The sequence below is a fragment of the Mastomys coucha genome, unplaced genomic scaffold (genome assembly GCF_008632895.1).
Source record: "Mastomys coucha isolate ucsf_1 unplaced genomic scaffold, UCSF_Mcou_1 pScaffold9, whole genome shotgun sequence".
In the NCBI taxonomy this organism is placed as follows: domain Eukaryota; kingdom Metazoa; phylum Chordata; class Mammalia; order Rodentia; family Muridae; genus Mastomys; species Mastomys coucha.
This window is the reverse complement of record NW_022196915.1, coordinates 42,002,393-42,021,259: the sequence shown is the minus strand read 5'-3', so window position 1 is coordinate 42,021,259 and position 18,867 is coordinate 42,002,393. Positions and strand designations below refer to the sequence as shown.

The window sequence follows — 18,867 nt, the reverse complement described above, 5'->3', positions numbered from 1 at the left end:
CCGACTCAGACAAGGTTCCAGCGCTGAGGCCAAAAGGGAAAAATGACGCGTATGTGTCAGCTGGTCAGGAATCTAGGCCGAGGAGTGGAGATGCATGCCTCACCTGAGGGAAGAATTTATCTGTAGCGCCTTCGACAGCATCTTGGCCCCGATGTCCTCCATGCCATTGCCACTCAGATCCACCTTGGCCAGGCAGGTGTTGCTGCCCAGGGCATTGATGAGGATGCTGGTGCGAAGCTTCAGCCTGGAGTCGGCCACCGATAGTGACTGCAGGGACTGAGTGGGCGAATGGAGGTTAGGGCTGGTCTCCAAAGCACCTGCCCACAGTTCCCTCCTAGGCCGGGTCACTCACACAGTCCTCTTCCTGGATCAACTGAACCAGCTTATGAAGGATTTCTTCCAGAGTCCTGTTGGGAGTCGGAGTCAGAGTAGGAGGGGAGGGGACCGGGGACTTGCTATTAGAGGAGGGGAAGGGGGGGGGGCAGAGGTCATCCGGCAAGCCACGAGGACTGATGGATGTCAGGAGCAGGGTCTGTGGGCATAGGGAGTGCTCACTTGGCCTTGACGTTGAAGTTCTTTCCTAGGAATAGGTGCTTCAGGGACTTGTTCTTGCCAAGGGCCGGCACCAGCGTCAAGAGGTCTGAGTCAAACCCTGTTCAGTAGATGGGAGAGTCCTGGCCTTGAGGCCCAAGGCGAACACAAGCCTCCTCGGGGCGGGGCTTCACCCCTATGCTCAAGGAGCGGTCTTACTCACCATTATCAGACAGATCTAGGCTGCCTATGCAGGTGACAGTCCCCAGCTGCTCCTGCAAGGCCTGGGCTCCTGCTGAGCGGAGCTGCAGGGACAGGGAGTGGGGGGTGAAAGGCCCGAGAACGGGTGGATGGATGAGCATGTTTAATCCTTAGATATCATGCTAGTCACCCAAGGGCTAAAAAAAGTCAGACCGGGTCTTGGTGTAAACCTCTCTACGCTGTATCCACCCCTAGGGGGTTTCCTCTCCCTCAAAAGCTGCTGCTCTGCAGACAGCTCGCTCCTGCCCTCTGCTGGCCAAGTCTGTTATCAGCCACCCATAGCTCTTTAGGGGCAGAGAGAAGCTGAAGTCTGAATTTGGATGGCCAGTTTCAGAGGGAAAGGGGTGTGGTCAGGCTAGAGCTCTCTGTCTCTGTCTCTGTCTCTGTCTCTCTCTCTGGAGCGGAGTGGCAGCATAGAGCCCAGTCTTGACTGAGGTACACTGGTCTGGTGGCTGGGAGATGGGAGACATGGGGCTCACCTCACAGCTGCTAAGGTCCAGGTGCAGCTCACTGAGGTGACTGTTGAGGGAGAGGCCCTGAAGAAGTGCCCTGTAGTAGGAAGGTCAGTAGGCCCACCTTTACCCCTCCCCAACACTTCCATGGCCCCCCTGGGCATCTTCCAACTCTTCACCCACCCAACCTGAGGGCCTCTAGGGGCAGCCTTGTGGCTGACAGGTTGACATGGCTCAGGGTGTAGGCGCTGCTGAAGAACTGCTTGAAGGCTGGTGGGGCCTCCCGGCCCTTCCTGTGGAGACCCCCAGGAGTCAGTACGAGAGGGCTATGGGCATGGATTACTTATCCCTCTCTGCCCCGTTGCCCCCACCTGTGGGAGCAGCTGTTTCGAGCCAGGTTGAGGTAGGTGAGGTGGGAGCAGCAGCCATGAAGTAGGGCGCCCAGAAGCTGTGGAGAGACACAGTGGCTCTTAAGACCTTGGACCCCTGTCCTCCTGTTCCTGGTATTTCTTTCTCTGAGGCTCCACTGAGAATGCCCATTCAGCTTTTTAAAACCACAGCTTGCGCCGCTGTGTGTGTGGGGAACGTAGAGATAAAGAGAGACTCACAGGCAGTATTTGTATTTGTAAAACAGGCCGCTGCTGGCTCCAAGGAGCACTTTCTTAAGTTAGGGGAAATGTCCTTTCCTGCTAGTGGGCATAGCCCCATGCCAGGAATGGAGTGAGGGTCTATTTTTAGGCAAAGCCAGTGTGACCTTGTGATCTGAATGAAGTGCATACAGTGTATACTGTGCCAGAGCCTGAAGTCACCCTTGTACCACCATCCATGTCTGTGCTCCGGGAAGGAGGGTGAAATGGAAGGCCCCCTCCTGACTTTCTCAAACCTTTCTGTCTGGCTCCCTCCACCAACCCCTCACCATGTCGACGGTACAGTCCGTCCCTGAAAGGTCCAGGTGTACCAAGGCGTTGGGTTGGGCCAGGAAACTATAGAGGGCCTGAGAAAGAAATAATAGAGGCAGAGAAATGTGGGGAAACATCTCCCTGCCCCCAGGGACCATGGGAGAATGGCTCCCTGGCCCCCGACCGGAATCCCAAACATGCTTTTGTAGGTGTTTGACGCTGTATTCCATGGACTCACATTAGCCTCGTCTGTGGCAAGCAGCCCTGGGTTCTTGCTCAGGTCCAGGTATCGAAGGGAGCTGGCAAAGGCCGGGTTGGCCCCGAAGGTCTGGCCCAGTGCCTGGAGCCCTGAGCACAGCGGGCACTGGGCTGGGTTGGCCCCCACCCCCACCTCATCCTCTTCATCCATGATGATCACCCCACTCCCCTGTGTGATTCCTTTCGCTTTCCCAATCCCTGGGATGGTGAGGGAGTGTGTGGGTACCATCTAGGGTCAGGGGTCCTGGTGTGAGTACCTCGAGGGGAAATGGCAGTCTTGGCCAGGCACAGTTTGGTGAGGCCGGTAGGAAAGCAGAGGAGCTGCTGGCTCAGACTGAGGAAACCTGGGGAGTGGAGAAAGTGGGCTGGTGAATGGCTGCAAGTGGGTGAGGTGGCGTGGTCAGGCAGGGGCTGGAGTTGGGTGTAGGCCTGGGGTCAAGGATGGAGGTGCTTGGGCTTGGGGTGATCTTCAGACTGCAAAGGCTCTATTTAGACCTAGGTTGGGCTCTGGGCTGGGATAAGGGTCTGCAATGCAGTGGGGCATAGGATTCAGGGCTAGGGCTCACCCTTGTCCTCGATGGGGTTGTGGGACAGAGTGAGCGCATGCAGCACACAGCTCCCGTTCTCCCCAAACACCCCGGCCAGCTTCTGGACAAAGTCCCTTCAGGGAAGGGGAGGAAGGATTTGTCCTGAGCTGAACCCCAAGTCTCCAGCCCCTGGCTGCCCCCCATCTCCTATCTGCCTGTCTGGCTGGGTCTATAATATTAGAGGTCCCCATGGTGGAGGAGCAACTCAGGGCTGACCAGGGAGGTTTTTCAGTCAGGAGTCTGTGGGAGCTGGAAGGTAGGCCTACATCCTGCATTCCATACCTGTGGGCAGGAGGATGTGCTGAGGAAAAGCCCCACTTTGGGGTCTTAAGGCCGGGGCAGCCCACCCTGCTTGGAAGTTGGTGGGACATGAAGTGCATTATGGGGAAAATTAAGTTGTGAGGATGCCAGGGGCTGAGATCTGAGGCCGTTTGACCTCTGGTCTGGTTTGTGCCTGTCTTAAGCACCAGCCTCCACTAAAAAAGAGGGGAGCTAGATGACATAGCCCAGGGCCTCATGCTATGATGTTCCATGACTCTAACACTATATGAAGAAGGTACAACTGCCCACAGAGGAGCCTGGCCTCACGTCTTAAGCCCAGCATTGTCCAGCACCAGCTCTTCAAGGCTCCCCGACTTGCTGAGGGTATGTAGCACCTGTTCTAGCACTTCTGAGCCCTGGGGACAGAAGGGTCCTACAATCAAGAGCCAAGAAGGACACTACTCTTTCCCCCCAACCCCCAGCCCTCATTCTTACCAGTCTCAAGTCTTTGCAGTAGAGTTTGGTGAACCATTGGTTGTAGGCCAGGGCGGCCACCATAAGGGCCAAATCTCTGGAGATATCGGATAGGACAACAAAAGATGAACCATTGGCCAGGGCAAGAATGAAGAGTCTAAGGATGGGATGGATGGGCTGGGGAAAGCTAGATGGGTGGATGGCAGTGGGCTAGATGGTTGGAGTTCAGGGGTAGAGCAGGGGCTGTGGGAAGGACCAGAACAGAAACCCTGAGAGGGGCAAGCCGAGTCTGAGGATTCGGGGGTAAAGTTTATGCCCATCTGCTTACCGGCTCTCCAAGTGGCTGAAATCCAAAAGATTGAACTCTCGGTTATCCTCAGCATGGTAGATGGTGTCCACATCCTTGGAGAGGTGGAAGTGGCTCACATCTGCTTCAGCCCCCTCCTCTGTCCCCTCCCTGTGGATCCCACCTAGCCCTGCCGAGTCCCTGCCCAACGCACCCATTGCACCTCCTCTCGGCAGTGGAGTCCGTTGTAGTCACATAGGGCAGCGTAAGTCTCAGAGAAGCCACCTGTAGGGCAGGAGATGGGTGGTTTCCATGTTGCTGAGGGGGATGGGAAATAGTCAGGCTTCAAGGTATGGTCAAGGTCATCGAATGTGCTAAATGTCTGAGCATCCTTCCATGCCATAAACCTCTTGTGGTCCAGGAGCCTGAAGTCCTTGGGACTGGCAAAGGCCCCTCAGGCAAAGTCCATGCACAGAGGCTTCTGGATATGGGGCAGGGTGCTCCAAGACCCATGTTTTCATGGCTGCCCCTGCTTACCACACACACTGTGAGTGGTGGATGTGGAAGTTTCAGAGTTGGGAGATGTGTCTCGGGGCCCCTCTGGGGTGTCTGCATTTCCACGTCGGATCAAACACCTGGAATATGAATAAGTTGTCCCGGAGAAAGGCGGAAAGAGACTCTTGGTTCTTCCTGCATTAGGGTGTGTGAGTCTCCAGGGAAGAGCAGAGACCATTCTTGTTCCAGGAGACCAGATTGACAGGAAGGAGAAATCTACCTTTAGTCTAATCCTTTGGGAGACCCCTTGTCTGCCACTCACCCAGGGCCAGGGCAGACCTTGGAGAGGGCAGAGCTCACATGCCGCGTCACCTGGTCCACACTCTCAGCTGATGGCAGCCGCATGCTCACCATGCCACGCTCAGTCTCCACCAGGATCTGAGGGGGAGGGAGCAGCAGAGCCTCAGACATCCATTCCTTCTTCCAGTTGGCCCCAGAGTGGTCTGGGCCCTGGTACTCACCTGGTTCTGACCGAGTGTGTTGAAGGCACGGATCTCCAGGACATTGAACGAACTTTCCACCTGATGGGGAGCAAGTGGGTAGGATGCTCAGCTCCTGGTAAGGGCCCGTCACTAGTCTTGAAGGGAGTATGCCAGGCAAGCCCCCTCCACCCCCAGAGCCTGACTTACCTTGGCTGGAACTTTAAGGGGAAAAAGGTGGAGACGCCAGGAAGTCAGGGCCTGCAGAGCAGAACATTAACAGCTTAGTGTAGCCTCTTGGGCCATAGGGACTTTGTCCTCTTTTAGCTCCTCAGCTCACTTCCAAGATAACTCACCCCCTGCATATCTCCTGCCCATCTTCAACCCTCAAACACCAACCCAGCCTGGTTCTGCCCTCTTCCTTAGGCCTTGTCTCTTTGGTACCACCCTGGCTGTTTTTCTTGCCCACCTCCCTTGAATATTTCCTCTCCTCTCCTAGGACCAATGCTCTCACCAACACTCGGTCCTCGAACTTCTTGGGTTTTGTCTCCAGTTTCACACGATGCTGCTGGAGCACAGCCCCCTGGCTCAGGCACCTCCGGATGCTGTCTGCAGATGGGTAGGACCTGCTCAGAACTTTTCTTATCCCCCACCCTGACTCCGCTCTCCAGAGAGGGACAGATGAGAGGAGAGAAACAGAGACACATAGGTACTAGACAAGGAAGTATGGGGCAGAGACGGAACTTTGTGGGTGACTCTGTTTTGGGGAAAAAGTAGGGAGAAAACTCTGGATCCTGGTGTCCCTGAGTCAGGGTACAGTTGCTGAATGACACTGTCTGTGGGAACATGTGCCTTACACTTCTGAAGATGTGAAGGATTTTCCCACCCACCCATGCACTACAGTAACCACAAACACATACACAGTGAGGCCCCCCCCCCGTGTGTGTGTGTGTGTGTGTAGGGGTTTGGGAGTCGGGGATGGCAATGTCCCTTGACTGTATCCTAGGTGCTCTGGGGTATGAGATTCTACTTTTTATTATGGCTGTATGCCTGTCTTCTGCTGATGCCAGGGAACCCGAGTATGGCATTTGTGGGGACAGGAAAGTGTGAATGAATGCTGGCTTGCATATGAAAGGGGAAGAGTGCCAGACAGTTCTTGTGTGGAGGGTGGGGTGAGAGAAGGATTTAATGTTCCAGTGAGCCCATATCCATCTTCTGACAGACCCATCCAATTATCCTACTCTCTCTCTCTCTCTCTCTCTCTCTCTCTCTCTCTCTCTCTCTCTTTCTCTCTCTCTGTGTGTGTGTGTGTGTGTGTGTTTGACAGAGTGTGCATAGATGTGGTAGGGGTGCAGTTTGTATAAGATGTGTGTACAAACATCTCGTGACTGTGCTTCTAAGTGCATGTGTAGGTGTCAGAGATCTCCAGCAATAGAGCTCTGAGTATCCTTGAGCGTCCTGCTTTCTGCATGGGCTAGCCTGTGCTCCTGCCTTTGAGGATCAGGGTTGTGGCAGTGCTGGGAGTTGGGGGCGGGAGGGGGGCCACGGAATTAGAGGAGATACATCTGGGAATCACTGGTCCAGAGAGATCTTGAGATGTGGATGGTGGGTAAGGAGAAGGGGGCAGGCTGGGATGGGGGCTGTGGGAAATGAGCCGCAGAAACCCAGCTTTTGGTTTTAGCTTTAGTCGGGGCCTCTGCTCGGACTCCCTCCTATGCCCCACTGGCCTAGGCGCTGCTGGGCTCTTAGGGGCCTCTCTAGGGCCAGTTCCGGGGCGGGGCCCGGAGGAGGGAGGGTGTTGAGATAAGCAGCATTCAGGACCAGGGGCAGCTCCCAACGCCTGGCCCCGCCCGGCGAGGGTGGGGGAAAGCTGGGACTCTCCGAGGGAAGACTGGATGCCTTGCGGAGGGGTGGGTCAAGAACGCTGAGAATCAGCCCCCAAGAGCGCCAGGGAACTGCTCCTGTCACCGAAGAGCGGGACGGGCGGCTCCGGGACAGGAAGGTTCTGATAGGGTGAGGCGAGTGGGGCAGAGAAGGATGCTCTACGGAAAGCAAAGCTAGGACTGAGATACAGAGGAAGGGACTGCCTGAGAGCGAGGGTGCGTGAGGGGGGTGGGAGGCGCCGGGCTGGGGGCTACCGCAGGAAAGCACTGGGTCTGGATGCTCGCGGACCGGGCGTCCGGAGATGAAGGCAACCTCGTACCTTGCAGCTCGCGGGTGAGCTCCACGCTGGCCTTGGCCATGGCGGCCGCCGCTGCTGCCGCTGCTGCTGCTGCAGAGGAGCCGCCGCCGCCGCCGCCGCCGCCGCCTCCCGAGAGGCGCCGCACATGCTAGTCCCGGCTCCGGCAGGGCCCGGCGCTGAGCGCTGCAGTAGCGGCGGAGCCCGCTCCCGTCAGGGGCGGCTGCGCGAGCGCTCCTCCCCCCGGCTACTGAGCGCTGGGTCTCCCGCCCCTCCCGGAGAGTTGGCCAATGGAGCATGCGCGCTGAGCTTCCGAGCCGCGTGAGACCCCGCGCGCGCTCGCGACGACCCCTCCCGCGGGCTACCTCGTGAGAAGCCCAGAGCGCGGCGCCTGGTGTCCGGGCTATGTCAGGGGCGGGGTGCAGCGTTTCTACTGGCGTGCCACCCACGGCCCAGGCCACCCGGAGCAGAATTCTTCAATTTCTTTGTTTACCTGCTTCGGTACCCCTCCCCGGGTCATCTTTGTATGGCCCCGCCCTCCCACTCCTTCCAGCTCAGGAACGGTCCAGCTCGTCCTTGCTGACCCTGGAGGGAACTCTGAATCAAGGGCGATGCTGCAAGAAGACCTGTCCGAATGTGCGGGAGGGAGTTGGTTCTTTTCTGTTCGCTAGAGTCTAGTCTCGGGGATCCCCGTGGCGTCCTTGGCACCGTCCCTGGGGGTGTGAGGCTAAGAGTAGCACCTGGGAGTTCCCGAGCCACCTCCTCCCAGGGCTGGCAGGCAGCTCCGCGGCAGGCAGACACAACCACCCTTAAGGGGCAAGCTCAGGCCTTGGAGATAGGGAGGAGGGATAGGGAGAATCCAGAGATTCAGCACTGCCTAGACTTCTCAGATATACTAAGCACCTCACATTGAGAAATGAACACACACTGATTCAGAGCAGCGCGATCACCTTCATTTTATTTGTACCGTATTTATAAATTGTTAATTGCCATCTCTGTTCAGGTCCGTCCCTTCTGTCTCCCCCTCAGAGTCTCCAGAGACGAGGATGAGAGGGATTTGATCTTCACTAAAATAGCCACAGTCTTCTTAGCAAGCCCTTTTTCCACTACCAATCCCCCAGCTCCCCGCCCCCTCCCCAAAGCCGTTTTCAAGGCCATAGCAACAGCAAGGATGCTCATCTGACCACACTTTGACCACAGGGAAAGCAGGAACTTATCACTGGGCAAAACTGATTTTGTGAGGTGAACAAGATGTTAGGTGGTGGCAAGGAAGGGTGACAGAGGCAAGGTAGACTGTGCCCTCCCCACACACCTGCCCTGGTAGGCTGTCTCTGGATCCTCAGAGGCGAGAAGGGGTTCCTCCCCCCACCACTACTGTCTCGCCATTGATGTAACTGGCATCTTCAGAGCACAAGAAGGAAACTATGCCGGCACAATCCTCTGGTTTGCCTAGCCTGGGAAACAGGGAACAAGGAGAGAGAAAATGTCAAATAGGCTAGCCTCTCTCATCTGGCCCACAAGGCATGAAATTTGCTTAAGAATTATCAGGTGGGAGCTAGTGAGAAGGCTCAGCAGTTAGGAGCGTTGGCCAGCTGCTCTTCCAAAGGACCCAGGTTTAAGTCTCAGGACACACACGTGGCAGTTCACGACGGTCCAAAACTCCAACTCCAGGGGTGTGTGATGCCTTCTTCTGCCCTACAGGGGCAGGGGCATGCATGGCACAAAGACATACATGCAGGCAAAATACCCATATGTATTTTAAAAATTAAAAAAAAAATTAGTTGATTTTTTTCAGAATGTGTACAACCTTTTTTTTTGCCTATTAAATAGAGTGGTTATGATTATGTGGTTATAATTTATAGAAGCATAAATACTGTATCCTGCAAGACCATGTTATATTTAAATATAGAAACACTGGTTTTAGATACCAGAATGCAAAGTCAGACTGATAAAATGGTGAACAATTATTTGACATTTCAAAAGAAATTATTTCACCATGTATATATACTATTCGAGTGTCAGAGAGTCTGTGTCGATAGGAAATGGCATGATCAAGGCATTTCATTTGTACAGGTTCCGTATACAGATCCTCTTCAGGAATCTATTTATTTTGTCCTTTTCTGAACACATTTGTTTTTTAAGAATGTGCTAAATCACGCTGTTTGTACAGTGGTTCTGTATGTTCTAGAGATGACAATGTGAGGGATCGGAAGGCCTCGTGTTTCTCCAACCTCTCTGCACAACATAGTTGCCTGGAAGGATTAATAAAAAGGAAAGGAAAACAGATGCATAAATTCAACCGTGGGTCAGTTAAAGAAGAGTCCCTGGGAGTGTGCCATAAGCAAGTACTGAAAAGCTCTCCTAGGCGCTTTAAATGTGCAGCCAGGATTCAGGTACTTGGGTTAGATCACTCACTGGGGCTCTCTAGGGTGGCAATACTCTGTTAACTGAGCCTAAAGCTCATGCTCAACCTCTGCTTGACTTCGGGAGGACTTGAAGAAGTCTGAAGTGAAGAGGTAGGCACTGCCAGCATTCGTCCTTGAGGGGTCAAGCTAGAACAGCCGGAAGGCAGAGAGAGGCAGTGGACCTAGAGCTGTGGAGACCTTGCAAAACTGTCAGCGTGGTTCAGCCAGCCCATGAGGGAAGAAAGCAAGCCCCACAGGCACAGTGCGGGGCTTCAGTACAGCTTCTCAGAGGTTTTGTCTGGGTTGTAGGAACATCAGGCTGAGCTTTGCAAATACCACTGTCTCCTGGGTTCTGGTCTCCACAGGTGCCCGGAAGAGGCAGACAGTGGGCAAGAGCTCTGCTTTGCACCAGCTCTGATGCCTTTAGTTTTTATAATGAAAGCAGCATTTTTGGTCAGGTGACAGGAGTGATAGGGTCTATGAATCTGTGATGTCTACAAGGCGCATGCTGTGTTATCTGCGGGACTGAGAGCAGGGGAGAGCTTCCTGTCTATCCACACCAACTCTAACCTGTTTACCTTCTGATTTGCATGGCTTCTTTTATGATGTCCTCTCTTGCTTTCTCCTTCCACAACTGTAGGGGAAAATAAGGGAAATCTTTTTATGTACAGAAGAGGAAAGCATGGGAAGAGAATGGTGGGAGCTCTGTCTCCACAGCCTGTTAGGGAAGGGTTCAAATTCCCATCTCTTGTTGTTTCTCCATTCTCTTCCCTCTCCACTGCCGGTCTCTACTTCATACTTTCAAGTCTTATTTAGGTATCTTGTTAGGTCTCCTCAGTTCTTATCCACTTTAGGAGACAGGATACAATATGAGTACAATCTGAATTCCTGGCCCTGCTTCACTTGGTAGAGCCCAGTAGGAAAGGGGTCTGGCCTGGGGAAAGGGTCTGGTAAGGACAGGAGTATGAGGAAGCACAGGCAGCAGGGATGAAGATGGGGGTAGGTTAGGACTTGGGTCTAGGCTTCCCCATCCTTTCAAGGAGTCTGGGGGTACAATGTTCTTCCTTCTCACCGCACTGCTGAAGCGAGTCTTGATGAGTCCAGGCGCCAAACAGTTCACTCGAATGTTCTTCGAGGCCAACTCTGCCGCAAAGTTCTTAGTAAGACCCAGCATAGCTGTTTTGCTTACATTGTAAGGGCCCAGAGACTAGGGAAAGAAGAGAGTTGAGTTCATTTATTAGTTTGCAGTGTCATTTTTTGGAAAGATTCTTAATCTACAACAAGGGCAGGAGCCCAAAAAAGCACCAGCTGTTAGGGAAGGTTCTAGTCAGAGATTGCCTTGTAATCTCATGGAGGTTCATGGAAGCAAGGTGTCTCTTTTGTGGGAGAGGACTTGGTAGGCTGATGCTAAAATACTTCTTTGGGGAGTTGGAGGGGTGATGGTGTAGGATGGAAGGCAGGCAGGAGAGATGGGTACTCACGGGGAATCTAGTGAAGCCTGCTACGGAGCCCACAATCACCACCGAGCCGCCTCTAAAAAGGAAAGAGAGCAGACTCCCTTCAGCATGAAGAGTGCTGCCCCTGTGGGCCCACCTCACCCGAGCTTCCTCTCAGTATCGGTACCCTCGTCTTTCCATCTCTGGCACCACCGCTTTAATCAGCATGGCTGTAGCTGTCACATTAATGCTCAAAACCTGAAGGCAACAGAGAGGAAGGCAACATGAGAAAGGCGTCACAGGGGCCCAACGATGAGGCCTCACACGTTCCCTGAAAACACCTGTTAGAGTTGATAGAGACCTCGGGTTGATCTAACAATGGAACCACTTAGGTTCAAGATTGAGTGGGTGCCTCTCACAGTTCAATTAAATAGATGATGGCACATCAGGTTAGGTGAGGCAGAATAAAGCCAGTTCATTTCCTACCCAGCCAGTCCACAGGCAGTTTGACCTCTCAAGACTGCCTGCTTTGGTTTTGAGCTGAATTTTTGTACTTCTCCCAAGGAGGGAGAACCTGGAATTGGGTCATGGCCTGGACCTATATACTACAGTGAGCTAGGTTTCTCTAACTTATTATTGGCTTTTGAGACAGAGTCAGTCACTGAACCTAGACCTTACTGATTCAGCTGACTGGTCAGTAAGCGCACATTATGGTCTTGTTTTCCCAAATGTTGGGATGACAGGCATACTGGAGGTCTGATGTCTACCTTTCATGATTTTACAGCAAGCACTTTGTATAGTCTATATACAGGGCTTTATAGTATATAGTGCAGGCTAGTCTCGAACTCACCATATAGTCTATGTTGACCTTAAATTTACAGTGACCCTTCTGTCTCAGCTTCCTAAGGACTGGGATTACAAGTGTATGTCTCAACACTTGGCTTTCTTCTAAATTTTCTTCTTAAGAGATTCCTGTGCCAGGCATGATATGAGAGAGGGGCAGGACATTGGATGCTAACCCTCACAAATGCTTTAACAAGTCCACAACAGGGTGAGCCCTCCACACATGCCCTGGAGGAAAGCGAGGCATTTTCCAGGCCAGCCAAGCGTGTGCGGAGGCCAGTCCCCAGCTGTGTTCATCTCCTCTCACCTTGTCCCACACCTCCTCTGTGACATCCATTAGATTTCCTAGGAAAGGATTGACAGCAGCATTGGAGACCAGGATATCAATCCCTTGGTGAAGCTTCAGAGCCTAGAGAGGAAGAAGTCATGAGTCAGGGCTGCAGCTAAGAGAAGGATGTTCATTTGTCAACGTTGATATGGAGTTTCTTCTTGGGAGCAGTTGTCAAATGCCTTTTCTCGAAGCTCCCCTAAGGTCTGATGACCTTTGAAGCCATTATTTCTATGTGTCTCCCAACCCCAACCTGCCTGTTCTTTGAAGGGCGTCTCTGACCCCTCGTTCTTTCCTCTATACTTCTTTTTAGTGATCTCCTGCATCCTTCTATCTTCATCTCTCTCCTCAAATCTATTTCTAGACCTCCTCTTTAGGTCCAGCCCCATTTCCTCAAGCACCTACTGCTCATTTTCCTTGAATATGTTACAATGACCTAGAAGCTGGCCTGTCCACATGTACCTGGATGAAGAGAGATCCTGGGAAAGGATCGTTCTGGCCCAGCTTCCTCATGGTGCAAGTGATGACACCTAGGTCTGGGGAAGTTCATTTTTCAAGGTTGTAACCCAGCAATCATTTTGTAGAGGCATCTATGAGAGGGAAGGCCCGCTCTTTTGGTGTTTGGGAAAGCTAAGAGGATCCTGTCTGCCTCCTCAGGTTACAAAGTGATGGCTGAACTGAAGTCAGACTCCGACTCTGGCAGACAGCTGATTCCTAGGAGCCTTCTTCGAGCCAGTCGGGATGTTTATGAAGCAGCCGTGCAGGAGCCTTATGCTAGTGAAGACACTAGCCTGGCTCTGAAGCAGCTTCACGCTCAGCTTTGATATCATCTTCTCTTCTCTGTTTTGGCCCAGAAGTACAGAAGAGGCAAGGCAGAGACTGAGGCTTAAGCTGAGAAAGCCAAGAAAGGATATGGTATCTCACCTTCTCAGTAAATTGTAAGTAGGCGGTGAAGGCCAGGGAGAGCATGCCAACAAGCATTGTCAGGAGTTAGAAGCCACTTTAAAACCAGGCTTTGTATTTGCCCAGACCTGGCAATTTTGAAGCCTTGGGCAAATAGCATGTAATGGGCCCTCCATCAACTTTGTGCCTACAATTTGGCAAAGGAGGGGTGTCATTAACAATGCGCACCATCTGCCAGCTTCTCCTTTTAACTAATTATTCTTGCTAACTAGGTGCTAAGCTCAGTTGTTTCTACACTGCTAGAGGAATACCCAGGCTGTCAACGTGTTCATTTAACAAAAATTTAAAGTTATAGACCCCACTAAAACCACTACCAATGCGCTTGCTCATGCATTCTAAATGTTGGTAGCCCAAAGTCTCTGTCGCCTGCCTTCTTCGCTCCATGAGAAAAGCCTGCTGACATGTGACAGGCAAGAACAGAACAGAAGGAAAGTGATGTGTGCCATGCTCTGTGACTGTCTGGGAAGGGGAGAGGGTAGTGGACTGAGCCAGAGAGTGTTTGCTGTCTTCTGGCTTCTGTCTCCCTCCCCTTTCACGCCTGTCTGCACACACAGGGGAGAAGTCTTTGTTGACTGAGCATCATACACGTTCATGAGAAACTGAGTATGAGAGTCTATGCTTGTGATCCCAGCTCAAGGGATGCTGAGGCAGCGAGTCACAGGTTTAAGGCAGTCTGAGTTACAGAACAAGACCCTGCCTCACAGCCCCAATCCTCAATATAAAAAGCCATCCTCCAAAATGTCAGAAGAGGAAAGATCACGTTGATGACACTCAGACTTTGCTCTAAACGGTTCGATCACCACACTAGTGTGCCTTGGACCGGTCTGTTTAGACAGCTGTTTATTTAAAACAAAATAGGATCAAGTGGGGGGGCCTGACTTGTGCCACCACAGCACTGACTGTTGAACTGTGGTGCAGAGTGGGAGGCAGTGAGCTGCAGTCACCTTTGGGGAACATCTATTCACACTGCAGGAACACAGCAGACACAGGAGAACACCTCAAACTGCTGATGGTCATCCTGTGACTCTCTACCCTGACGTCCGTTGTTCAGCCTTCCCAACAGTTTCTTTGTTTGTTTGTTTGTTTTCAAGACAGGGTTTCTCTGTGTAGCCTTGGCTGGCCTGGAACTCACTCTGTAGACCAGGCTGGCCTTGAACTCAAATCCACCTGCCTCTGCCTCCCCAGTGCTGGGATTAAAGGCATGCGCCACCACTGCCCAGTCAGTTTTTTTTTTTTTTAAGATTTTTTTGTGTATGTGTATGTGTCTATGTGAGAGTATACTGTGTGTGTGAGACTTGTGTCTCCTATTCTCATTTCATAATGTAACATGTGGTTAGAAAAATCTTCACACTGTATCTTGAGTAATCCAAACTGGTTCTTTTTTTTTTTAAATAGATTTTTAAAAAGATTTATTTATTTATTTTATGTATATGTATTTTATGTAGCTGTACTGATAGTTGTGAGCCTTCATCTGGTTGTTGGGAATTGACTTTAGGTCCAAAGATTTATTTATTATTATAAATAAGTATACTGTAGCTATCTTCAGACAGCTACCAGAAGAGGGCGTCTGATCTCATTACTGGTGGTTGTGAGCCACCATGTGGTTGCTGGGATTTGAACTCTCAGGACCTTTGGAAGAGCAGTTGGTGCTTTTACCCGCTGAGCCATCTCACCAACCCCCAACACTGGTTCGTTACCCACTGCTCTAGACCGAGGTGGCAGCCAACAGCCTCCTCACTGATGTTCTTGATCTGGCATTTTCTGCATTAATTGTCACTACTGCCAGATTATCCTTTTAAAAGTCACTTTCATCTTGCTCCAAGCTTCATGTGTGTTCTACTTGCTTCACAACTGTTGACACTTTTTTGGGAGGCCATGGAAGTCCCTGAACCCCACCCATGTAGCTATCTTCCCACAGGTCTAGCTCTGGCTGAGGACAGGGCTCCCCTCTTCCCTTCAGTCCTTGGCTGGTTGCTCATTTATCAGGATCCCTGGAGCCCCAACCTCATCCTAGCTACCTAGTACCACTCACTCCTCAAGGTCTGACTCGAGCTCCACTTCAGAGCCAGGGCAGCAGGATCAGCTAGGTGGACTTGCTGAGGGCCAGAACATGGTTTCCTAATAAGGCTTTTCTTCTTTACCTGTGTATTTACATGTTCATATGCGGGTGCACATGCGTGTGGAGGCCTGAGGTTGACGTCAGGAATCTTCCTTGGCTGCTATTCTACCTTTTTCTTTTGGGTCAGTGTCTGTCCATCAAACCTAGAGCTTGCTTTGGGTATCCCTTCTTCTGAGCACCCAGAAACACCTGGGACTTATGTAGGCCTGGGAGTCTTAGGCTCAGTCCTTGATAGAGCAAGACATTAAATAGCTGAAACATTTCCCGGGCCCCTACCAATCTCATAGGATTTTGACATGATACTGTGCATGGCTCTGGGTTTGACCCCAGCACTGGTGCGTGTGTGTGCATGAGTGTGTATATGCATGTGTGTGCATGTGCATGTGCATGTGTATGTGTGTTAAATGGCTGTCACCAATTGGCCTTTACTTCCAAGGACAAACACTACAATCCCAGGCTTTCCCAGCAGCTTATGCCAGGCAATGCAACTTTCTCAGATTCAAATTTGACCCTTTGCAATGCTCATTTAAGATTTTATCCACAGTTATTTAAAAATGAAATTATCTTTGGGCTGGATAGATGGCTCAGTGGTTACAAGCACTGACTGTTCTTACAGGAAACTCTGGTTTGGTAGCCAGCATTTGTATGGTGGCTCACAACAACCTATAACTCCAGTTCCAAGAGATTTGGCGTCACCTTCTGACCTCCATGGGCATGGAACATACATAGTGTAGAGACACACATGCAGGCAAAAACCTCATATATATAAAATAAAAATAAATAATTAAAAAATGGAATTGTCTTATCTGTCACACTTCGGTCAAATGTGTGACCTTTTCCAAGAAGGCTGCCCACATTATTTCTGCCAACTGTCCGATGTGTTCACATAAGCTGTGCTTTCTCTGTGCTGGTAGGTCCTCCCTTGGATTTTGGGGAGTAGTGTACACCCTGAAACTTGGGGGGAAGACATGCCTTCTCTGCAGCTTGATTTATATTTTCTTATGTAGCTGGAGACCGGTGCCAAGTGTCAAGTCTGACACTGGCTTAGACTAAAGTCTGTATGGGTACCCAAGGCTTGGCACTACATAAATGGGAGGATGTTTCTGGTGCTCTGTAGGCACTGAAAGAAGGGTAGGCCTGGCCTGAATCACAGGTTTTTCCTTTCTGGATGATGATATGATACAGTCTCTGTAAATACAGGGAGAATAGTCCTTGCCTTGGTACAATAGCCCCACACTTGTACTTCCAGCACTGGGGGAACAAGTTCATGGCTAGACAGGGGTGCAAAATGAATTACATACCATTCTAGCTCCAGGTCAAAACAAACCAATGCCAACAACAAAAAAACCCACATAAGGCTCTGAACACAAGAAATGGTTCATAGTAGGTGAATGAAACACAGAGAAATGCCTCTTCCCAGTGCCCATGAGCTCTATGAGCCAAAGAACAGGAAAACATTTCTTTACTCAGACCAGGGAACCAGGAGCAACCATTTTCAGGTGAGGAATGTCTAAGGTATAATGCAAGGACCAGAGTGGCTTTTGAGTCTCTGGCTGGGAGAATCTGGTTGTGTTTAGACTTTGGGATGCAGATGTAACAGAAAAGGGTACACCATAAAAATTATTGGTAAGAATCTAGAGAGATGGTTCAGTAGGTAAAAGGACATACTTTTCTCATAAAAGACCCAAGGTCGGTTCCCAGCACTCACATTAGGTGGCTTATAGCCACCTGTAATTCCATCTCTAGAGGATTTGAGAGGTGCCTCCACAGGTGCCCACACTAACAAGTACTGCCTTACCATACTCAGAATGAAACATAATGAAATGAATGTTTAAAACACCATTGGTGGACTAGTTTAGGTGTGAGCATTAGAATGCTGGCAGGGGTCAGCATGGGTTGCATCTCACCAATGCTGTCTTAGAAACCAGGCAGGAAGGCACAAGCTTCCTCCCTTCTGCCACGCCTTGACCCAGCACCCATATCCTGCCTGCTCACCGTCGTTACCAGCCTTTCTCGATCCTCTGCCTTCCCCACATGGCACACGATGCCAGTCACACTCAGACCCTCTCCTTGTAGTGTGGCCACTGCACGGTCCACATTCTGCTGTTTGCGGCTGCTGATGACCACGTGGGCCCCATCCTCAGCCAGACGCCGGGCGATGGCAAAGCCGATCCTGCAAGGGGCAAAGGAGACACACTGTCAAGGCCTCTGCACACATGGGCTCTGCCTTCAGACTTTCAGCTTTGGACTCTTGCTTTCCCAGTATTCGAGCTTTGGTACAGAAGGAGAGAGAAATGGGTGAACATTTTGATACAGAGGAGAGAGAAATGGGTGAACATTCAGTCGTTGCCATGGCTTGTTGGCCTTGCCAGAAGGAGCCCATATTCCCAAATATCTCTCTTACCACACTACAACCTAAAAGTTCTATCCTTTGTTATATTTGGAGTCCTTCACCAAAAAGCATGGCTCAAAATGTAAATATCAATTACATATTTTATAATAGTCAGATGTTAGCTTTTCATAGACATCTGTATTCCAGATTTTCAAGGAGCTTATCTAGCAAGATCCTGTGAGGATTAAAAAAACTGGATAGTTGAGAGTGGTGGGCACGGAGGCCAAAATATACAGACGGAAGTAAAGATCTGGGCACAGGATCTAGGTAAGGAGTGAGGACACTGGGGAGCAAGAGCAGCAGAGCTTTGAAGCCTAGAGTCTGGTTTGAAGTCTTCCCAGACTCTAGGTGGAGCTGTCGATTGGGGCAGCCCAGAAGCACGGGGACATGGGTCTACCTGGCAGCGCTGAGCTGTCACAAAGCTGAAGGCAGCAGTGGCACAAGAGCTAGCGGGTGGCAGGGCCAGGTCGGGGATTCGGAGCTATTTCAGGTCCACGATGTGGGTTTCCTTTTTCTCCCCCCCAGGGGTGGTGGTGGTGGTGGTGTCTTTGGCCGCATCTGAGACTCAAGGACAACAGTCCAGGAGTTAGAGTACTTGTTTCTGGATGGAGACTCTGACTCTGGTACTCACCCGTCGGTGGAGGCTGTGACTAGAGCCACCTTATTCGCGAGTGGGTTCTGACGAGTCAACTTGGAGCTGGCCATCCTCACCGACTTCCACGCTCGAGTCCAGCCACGTAGCAGCAGTCCCGCTTTCTGCATAGCTCAGGCCTGAGGGCTGGGTTGAACTCTGCTAGGGGAGGGGACAGTTCAAAGGGCGAGAGGCTGGTCTATCTGTGAGCGTCCTGACTTTCTACACTGCCTGCTCAGCTTCCAGGACCTGCTCCGCGATGGCCCGGGACGAGGCGGGAGCCGCGGCGGTTGCGAGCGCTCCCTGCTGGCGCCCTGCGCCCCTTTGATCTGGGACTCCGCAAATTCTCAGTCCAATTTTCCTGCAAGACCATCCATACCAGAACCCTCAGCTTTTCTCGTGCTTCAGCTGCTCCTCGCACATCTATCTGCAGGCCCACCTTTTTTAGGGTGGGGTGGTGGGAGAGTCGCTGTAGAGGAAGCTTTGAAATTTTATTGATTTGTTTTTGTTTTGCTTCTTTAAACTCCAAATAATTCTTCCTTTAAAAAAAAAAAAAGCCCAGGTTTATATGCAGGACTGCACTGACAA

At 51.4% G+C, this 18,867-nt stretch overlaps 2 protein-coding genes across 10 annotated transcripts in view; both read right to left on the bottom strand.

The window, feature by feature from the left end:
* Carmil3 (capping protein regulator and myosin 1 linker 3) overlaps window positions 1-7,461 on the bottom strand; it is a 17,642-nt gene extending 10,181 nt beyond the window's left edge. For all 9 annotated transcript variants that reach the window (XM_031361449.1, XM_031361451.1, XM_031361453.1 and 6 more), the window contains exons 1-21: window positions 7,187-7,461; window positions 5,498-5,592; window positions 5,194-5,244; window positions 5,026-5,085; window positions 4,827-4,942; window positions 4,547-4,644; window positions 4,224-4,294; window positions 4,052-4,125; window positions 3,745-3,820; window positions 3,577-3,665; window positions 2,968-3,062; window positions 2,659-2,745; window positions 2,382-2,491; window positions 2,161-2,238; window positions 1,616-1,692; window positions 1,433-1,537; window positions 1,272-1,341; window positions 755-836; window positions 556-652; window positions 353-407; window positions 104-276 (exon numbers count right to left, since the gene is read on the bottom strand). In XM_031361449.1, coding sequence (XP_031217309.1) covers window positions 104-276; window positions 353-407; window positions 556-652; window positions 755-836; window positions 1,272-1,341; window positions 1,433-1,537; window positions 1,616-1,692; window positions 2,161-2,238; window positions 2,382-2,491; window positions 2,659-2,745; window positions 2,968-3,062; window positions 3,577-3,665; window positions 3,745-3,820; window positions 4,052-4,125; window positions 4,224-4,294; window positions 4,547-4,644; window positions 4,827-4,942; window positions 5,026-5,085; window positions 5,194-5,244; window positions 5,498-5,592; window positions 7,187-7,226 — 1,799 coding nt within the window. In that variant the 5' untranslated portion in view covers window positions 7,227-7,461. The remainder of the gene's footprint in view (window positions 1-103; window positions 277-352; window positions 408-555; window positions 653-754; window positions 837-1,271; window positions 1,342-1,432; window positions 1,538-1,615; window positions 1,693-2,160; window positions 2,239-2,381; window positions 2,492-2,658; window positions 2,746-2,967; window positions 3,063-3,576; window positions 3,666-3,744; window positions 3,821-4,051; window positions 4,126-4,223; window positions 4,295-4,546; window positions 4,645-4,826; window positions 4,943-5,025; window positions 5,086-5,193; window positions 5,245-5,497; window positions 5,593-7,186) is intronic.
* Window positions 7,462-8,093: 632 nt separating this feature from the next.
* On the bottom strand, window positions 8,094-18,576 carry LOC116084450 (dehydrogenase/reductase SDR family member 4). Its single transcript, XM_031361460.1, has 8 exons — window positions 18,280-18,576; window positions 17,252-17,429; window positions 12,154-12,255; window positions 11,191-11,261; window positions 11,049-11,100; window positions 10,640-10,774; window positions 10,146-10,201; window positions 8,094-8,616 (listed from the first exon to the last, which is right to left on the bottom strand). Exons 1-8 carry the CDS (start codon window positions 18,408-18,410, stop codon window positions 8,502-8,504), a joined length of 840 nt encoding a protein of 279 aa, XP_031217320.1. The 5' UTR covers window positions 18,411-18,576; the 3' UTR covers window positions 8,094-8,501.
* Window positions 18,577-18,867: the final 291 nt, after the last annotated feature.